This window comes from Nestor notabilis, unplaced genomic scaffold, assembly GCF_000696875.1.
Source record: "Nestor notabilis isolate BGI_N333 unplaced genomic scaffold, ASM69687v1 scaffold19547, whole genome shotgun sequence".
In the NCBI taxonomy this organism is placed as follows: Eukaryota; Metazoa; Chordata; class Aves; order Psittaciformes; family Psittacidae; genus Nestor; species Nestor notabilis.
In genome coordinates this window covers 5668-13512 of record NW_009937154.1, presented here as the reverse complement: position 1 = coordinate 13512, position 7845 = coordinate 5668, and the positions used below count along the sequence as shown (strand labels likewise).

The 7845-nt window shown below is 37.5% G+C and overlaps 1 protein-coding gene across 1 annotated transcript in view; it reads right to left on the bottom strand.

Annotated features, from left to right (window-relative positions):
* Positions 1 to 6663, bottom strand: part of LOC104408947 (bifunctional heparan sulfate N-deacetylase/N-sulfotransferase 3-like) — a gene marked incomplete at its 3' end in the record, with an annotated part of 16854 nt that extends 10191 nt beyond the window's left edge. Inside the window, exon 1 of the mRNA XM_010018695.1 lies at positions 5683 to 6663. Within this exon, the coding sequence (XP_010016997.1) occupies positions 5683 to 6663 (981 nt within the window). The remainder of the gene's footprint in view (positions 1 to 5682) is intronic.
* Between the last annotated feature and the right edge of the window lie 1182 nt (positions 6664 to 7845).

Genomic DNA, 7845 nt, shown 5'->3' with positions numbered 1-7845 from the left:
GATGGCTGACTTGTCATCTGAAAAAGCCCAGAATAAATCTTGCAGCAGCCACTAGCACGGTGATCACTCTGTACAGCTCTGTGCTAAGCTGTAGTTGCATTATTATTATTTGAATTATCAAAGTGCTTTCTGAGCAAGAAGCACTGAATGAAGAGAACTTGCAATCTAAGGAAAGAGGGGGACTGTTAGGATAGCTGAAGGACACACGCCCAGGAGGCTGGAAAGCGGTTTCAGGACGTAACTGCTTTTAATGCCTCCAGGCTGACAGAGCTAGAATGCTGGTCCAGGTCTGGTGCATTAATTATATTAGCCAAAGCAGAGCCAGCTCTCCCCCACAGCCACTCTCCTCTGGCTAAAGACTTATATCCAGCTTTCTGTTTCCAACATCAGTGCACTTTTAAGAAAAAAAGCTGGGCTGTACTCAGCAGTAATTGTATCAATCTTACTAGATTAAAATTCACAGAAGTTGGTACATAAACCAAATTGCTTTTAGAGAAGTTGAATGTTAAGATTACTGGTAAAGCAATCTATATGCTGGTAGCAGCCCATGAAGAGTATTAAATAATTTTTCTAACTTGTTTTAAAGTTGTATTTTAGTTCTGAGATCTAATTCTAATTCTCTATTGCCTCACAGTGCATATTATTTCACACTACTATATATGAAAAAAGATGCTCAGGAAGTTAAATCAGTCTTCCTAGGGCATAAACTACAGAAACACCAATTTTTTTTTTTTTTTTTTTTTTTTTTGGAGGGGGGAACTCCTTTTAGGGAGGAAATGTACTTTTTACTTCTTATTTCAGCCAAGTCAATATAAAATAGCTTAGGAGCCGCAGGTCAGATTAAGACAGAAAATATATGCACATAGTATTACATGCAGTAATAGTAAGCACAGTGAATAATGGCTAATGAAATATGGCTAATGGATTGGCAATGTAAAATGATTTAGCAGAACAAAAGTTCCTAATAGTTAATTTTTTATATCATTTGAAAGGTGATTAAAAAGATTTTTTTGAACCTCCCAAAAGGAGGGAAGATTTATGGCTCAGTGCAACCAAACAGACATGAGCATCTCTGACGGTTCTGCAACTGACACATTTGATGACACATCTATCATTTCTTTACTGATTACCTGCTATGTGATCTTATAAACAAAGAAGCAATTAACTTACAGATTCAGATTTCCTCCTGTGATAGGAATCACCCTTTGCCTTGACAGCTGGGGCTTTCTGAACCTGTTCGCCATTCTGCCTTATCACAAAATACATGTAAGCCTCTCTTCTGAAGCAAATATTTAGGTCATTTCTACACAAGGGTAACCAAAATGCTTTCTGGCTAAATCCTCTCCATTACCAGAATATTGTTTGGTGCAGATGATACACAAAGAGCGTAGCTCTTGTTGTCCAATTCTTCAACAACTCTAATGCCAAAAGACTGCAGATTGAAGCTTGTTACATGAAGAAAATGAAGAGATCCCACCCTGACTTCAACTAAAAATGTTTCTTTTGAAAGGCACACACCAAGGACAACGCAGTCAAAAGGAGATCGCACAATTAATTATTTGGAAAAAATAATTTCAGTGTTACAATTTTTATTTTTGAAAATTTGATCAACTCCTACAGAAATACAGAAAGTACATGTATGGGGGAAGTGAAGGCAAAGGACCAGCTTATTGCTTAGACCACCAGCAGTGTACAAACTGTCATCAGGAAAAAGAAGTCTTATTTAACTTCCCCTCTATTATCAGCTACCTTTCCCTTGGATAAAATCTTGATGTTTAATAGTCACAAAAATTTCACAAAGAGCAACTGTGCTAAAAAGAAATTATATTAATACTAAATAGACCATCAGCCAGGACAATCATGGTCTATTAAGATAAACTTACTCTGTTCATATCTAGATAGATTTTCTCTGTTTGTCTATTTAAACGAATTATTTGCACTGTGAAGGTTCTTAGTCTTCTAAAAGACACAAGAAAAATAAAATATAGCATTGGCACAGCATAATGGTCCCTCCTGTCTGATAGGCATTAGATGAGAAAAAAAAAGTTACTGAAAAAATGAACACTGAGATGGATTTACCAAACTTATTTTCAAAGTGGGAGGCAATTAGACTATGAAAATGTTCTCTAGTATTATTTCTATGTTACCAGAGGAAGATAAAGTAAATAATTATGAAGATGGATGGTTATCGTTGATGAACAGTGACAGCAACTCAGTATGTTACAATGAAGAACAATGTTCCATCAGTCCAGATTTTATACAGTGGCAGGTAGTCTACAAATCTGAGGTACAGCTTCAAGTTTGGATTTTTTTTTTTGTTTGGTTTTTCTTTTAATTGAAGAAGTTGTGGTCAAACTAGAATAATCTTCATCTGCTGTTTAATAAAATAAATCATTAGTTTTACAGGATTTAGGTTGATAAAACTATGTCAAAAGATTTTTGGAAGGGCTCTTTACACATGTGTTCCTAACACTGTAGCTACCCAAGCTGACTTCCCACCACTTTGCCTCCTCATCAGAGGTACAGAAGATACTCATTTTAGAGGGTTTGCTTTTGGCTTGACCTCTTCTGAGGTCAATATGTAATACTGATAAAAAAACTACCACTTAACCATAAGCTAATGATTTTCCTCAGTGCTTAACTCCAATTCATAAACTTTAAGTGCAGTTTAACCTAATGTCCAAATATTAACCACTCTGGCCACTCTGCAAATCTTGTTTCAGTATCTGCAGAAGAAATTCCCTGGAAAACCTCATCTTACATGAAATCAGGATCTCTCTCCTTGGAAATGGTCAAGAGGCACCTGGACATGGCCCTGCTTGAGCAGGGAGGGTGGCCCAGATGATCTCCAGAGGTGCCTTCCAACCTCAGCCATTCTGGGATCCTGTGAATTGCAATGTAACAACTACTCTGTACTTGCAGGATCCTACAGGTTATCTTTTGTTACAGTGACCTCTGTTTCAATTCTTACAAAGACAGAACAGGACAGGCATAGATTTCAACTTGCTCACCTAACTTGGGTCTGAACTTCAGGCACTCAATTAATCAGTCCTTCTAAAGTGAACCTAGGTGCTCTATGTACTCAACACAGAGAAATCTTTGCCTCAGAAGACCCAAGACAAATGCTGTCTTCTTGAGTTAGACAGCCAATTATGAATGCTTATTTTTGCTACCAGTTCTGCATTAACCCTCCAGTTTCTGAACTCTTTCCTATCTAGAGGAATGGGCAGAAGCAATTCTTGAGGTTCACTAGATGCTCGGAGCTTTCTGAAGTGTTTTAGGTTATTTTGCATTAATAGAGCACACATAGGAACATGTGCCTTGCTCTCAGCAAGCTCACAGTCCTAACAGATGGGAGCATATTGAGAAAATATTAAATAGGAACCATATGAAACAAAATTAAAACACAAATAAGCATTTTACCCAATTCTATATTGCTAGTACTTAAAATGTAAGCTGAGTAGAAATGAGTTAATCTTGACCACTGAAATTATACAAAGCCTACATTTAGCAACCTATTTTCACACTCACAGCGCACAATTCTCACAGTCAGCGCAGCAGAACTCAGTAAACCACTCCTGTTTAATAGGATGTCATTTACTTGCAAATATACTTTCCAATAACAGATTTTCAACTACTGCAAATTGATTTTATTTCTTTCCTTCCACATGTCATTGTGCCACAGAGAATAACTCCTTTGAAAACAGTAATGAAGATGCATTGCATCTGACAGCCCTAACATGTTTAATAGAACATTCTATCTTTAAGCAGATGTAGAATCAGAACACTTTCAGATTCCACTGTTTCAACATGCTAGTTCTGTATAAATGAAATTATCCTACTTAGAAGTTATTTCCATTTTGATACTATTTCTATTTAATTTGATAGTTTTATTTTGTGAAGAGAACATTCTGACATACTGCAAGTTATTCCCCCAAAACATATCTCTTACCCTTTTGTATCTACTTTAATCAAAATAACAGTCTCCTGTTTCTGGTAGGTAATTCTGGCAATTAATCATCCTAACTTATCCTAAAAGGACAATCCTAAGGTGTCACTCACAAAGAGAAACAATACTAAAAATACTCTTTCAAACTGCTACTGCATAACACAGCAAGAGATTTATTAATATTTGTATTTCACGTATTTTGTTACCAGAAACCACAGTACAATGGGAGTTTTGCCAGCGGTGTGGGTCAGACCTTCTTTCTTTCCCATAATTTGAATTTCAGTTAGGAAATTCTCAAAGCATGCTCACTCTCCTAACTCAAATGCTGCCATCGTGTTCCACACCGAAACTTCATTTATTGAGTTTCATGTTTATTCCAGCTCTCTCCTGTGCAATTTGTTTGCATAACGAAAACACCTACTTATCTAGAAGGTATATCTTATTTACGATTGCATGTGCAGATAATGTTTTGGATAAGAGTGTATGCTGCACTGTTAGAGCAAACTGAACTGTAACTACAAGTCCAAACCTTTTGTTTCAGGAAGCAATATACATACAGGGTTACGGCAGCTTGACTAATATAATAACACTGAAAATGAAACAAAAATGACCATCAGCTGCATACAGTGCTGTTGTTGCCTTTCCTCTTTCCATTATGAAAGTTCTAACAAAACATTCTCCCTATTCTTGGCACAAACAGGGCAACAAACAGCAACTTACTCGCTTTGTAACAGCACCCTTCACAAAACAAAAGCAAGGTACACAGCACAAAATAGCCTTAAGATGTTACCCCTGCTGACCCATAACCATCCCCACACTTGAACAGCACAATAAAGAGAAAAATGACCTTCAGGAATGTACAACTTAAAATGTTAAAATGAAATTGACAAGTCATTTAGTGACAGAACAAGCTCTTAAAATATTAACACAAACCCTGCTTGCAAGCAAGAGCCATAAAACAGATAAGAAAGGTGAAAGGCTGCAGCCAACTCCTGACATTTGAAACCTATTTCAAACTGCTAATAATACAGTCTATTCTTCAAAATTTAGGTTGACATTTACTTTTGCTCACCACATTTACCTCCTGCTTGTAAGATTAGCAACATGCACATTACATACAAATAGCTCCTGGGTCCAGCTCTGAAGTCCTGTGCTATTTTCAAATGCCACTGAAGCATGGGATTAGATAGAAACTATGAGCAGACCAGAAAGTTAAACATGCTGCAATTATGTTTAGAATTGTAAGTGTTAGGTGGGTTATGGTGTGTGTGAAAACACTACCACTCTTACCCCCTTTTCTTTATCAGTTACTTAGAAGTTAGTTGTCTTCAGTTTCCTTTTGGGAAACTATTTTCCATATATAAGTAAGAGGAATGGAATTCAGAGGTGCCCACCAACTCGTTTGCAGAACTTTGCTCAGCAGGGACTGTCATGTCACTTGAGAGAAATGAAGCGGTAGTAGCTAGTGAGTCATCTTATCTTACAATTCTTTTCTGGTACAGGTACAAGCAAGACTGCACGAACTCTCCTTGAGTCAGAGCTACTGCACCTGGAATTGGAGACCACTCAAAGCCAGACAGGCAGCCTTCTCTCTCAAGGCCCAAACAAGTTTGCATTAGTACTTACTGATCTGCATCCTGTGTGAGTTCCAACTATTAATAACTATTCACTTTAAGATTAAAAAAACCCCAGCACTTTGCTGTAGTGACCTTTAAACTGTGCACGTACGTTACCTGTACATCGTTGGTGTTCATTCTTGTTCCCTCCTTCCCAACGAAGATGTCATCGATGTCAACCAGAACATACCTATCCAAGGTCAGCCTGAGCCTCTTGCCAGACAGGAAAGAGACGGCATCTATGAAAATCAGTTTGTGCAGCCAAAAATTCAAGTTATTGCCAAAAAGGACTCGCTGAATCCCATCGTGGAGCCCTAGGTCATGAATTACCGTGGCATAGCAAGCACTTACAGTAGCAGGTGGTGAGAGGTTTTCTGGTGTCTTTAGTTTCGCAAATATCACTGGTTGATATGCTGTATGATTAATCTGGAAAACCGCCCAGTCATTTCCAAGCAAGGGACCTTTCTCAAGCTTAGAAGATTTAGTCACATGAAGCAGTGGGGAATGAGGGTTAATGCAACAGTCCTTAATACCCAGATTGCTGTGGACATGGAAAGGAAAGCCCTTCAACTGAAAGCTCTGCAACCTGTTCTCATTGCCTTTGTGAAATCCAATAACACCTACACCATACTCTATACAGTACCTATCTAGAAGGCCTCTGCTCCAGGAGTCCATGTTCACATACTTTAGAATATTTTCATATACTATGAGAGCATATTTGCCTTTATTTTTGTCTATAAGCACTGGAAGGTCACCTTTCCCAGGTGCAATCTCAATGTGAAGCTGAAATCTGCTAGATTCTAAAACAGTTATTATATCTTGGCCTAGTGTTGAGTACTGACTTTCCACAAACACCAGCACTACAAGATCTGTCCTCAGGGGATCAATGGGCTTCATGGTCTTCAGCTCCATCAGCTTGTACGGCAGCAGTTGAGGATCACCACATTCCACTTCTGAGGAGATTTCAGAAAGTTCATTTTCCTGTTTGTAGCCATTATACAAGTAATATGCAGAAATAACTACGCTCACCATAACAAAAGTGGCCAGCAAAATAACTGTCCTTTGAAAATGTCTGTGAAGTTTCAGGATGAAACTCATGTTGTTTACTTGCCTTAGATTCTTCTTGACAGCAGCATTAAGAACAAACACAGATTCTTGACAACTTGTTCCAGTCCTCTGAAATATTTATGTAACCATTGCAGCACACACCTCTATCTTCCAACAAAGCTTTACAGAAGGTATAGTCTAGAAGAAAAGAAAATCAGATTTAATCAAGGCATCCCACCTGTGGAAGTATCATCACACCTACAGTAATGGTGAGCAAAGAAATCACTGCCAGCCCAAGGTTTGGAAACAAACAACTCAAGGCTTCAACAGCTTCTTTTTTAAATTCTGCATTACTAGCGTTATTTCTTCCTGCCCCCATTAGCTGCCACGTTTGCTTGAATGTCTCTCAATCTCGCAGGCTCCTTACCCCAGAGGATCAAGTAAGAGGGTACACACAGGAGGCACTGACAAACAAGATACGGCAGCAAAGAACTCCCTGTTTTTCCGATTTTTTTTTTTTTTGCCCAAAGATAAAAGTAAACTCCCAGTAGACAACTCCCAACAACCTAAACATTGAAGAAAATTTAAAACCTTCCTCCTTCCACCCCAAATAAGCTGGGAGAATATCAGTCTACATGATTAAACAAATTCTCTTAATTTTTGAAGAACCAAGAACTTCAAAACATGCATGTTTCACCTGTTGTATACCTATAAGTATGTATAGATACATACTCATAGACTTTATATTATGTGTATTATAAGAGTATTTTAAAAACAAAACTACACTTTTTTCCTGCAACATTAGAAGTAAACAAATAGCAAATCACTGGACTTTACTGTTTTGCAGATAGTGGGAAGTATTTTGTAATAAAAAAAAAAAGCAATAAAATAATCCAGCTCTTAAGAGAAGAGAGTAATAAATCAAAAGCTAACTTAAGATGCAGATCACCTAAGACCTTAGACTTTAACTGGTACCTAAGGAAAGAAGGCTTTTTTCTAGCAAACAGTATAATTGCTGTCAAAAGTTTCTAGTAAAAGAACTGAACAATATGACAAATATCAAATAATGAAGTACTGTAAGTTAGAAAGGAAGATTAAAAATACATTTTGAAAACTACTATGAGTATGAAAAATACTTGAGGGTATGAAGATTTAGACATGCTATTGTAACTTCAAATGTAGTACACAACCACCCCCATTTGTTACTTGGACAAGGATTAACTCTTTATGTAA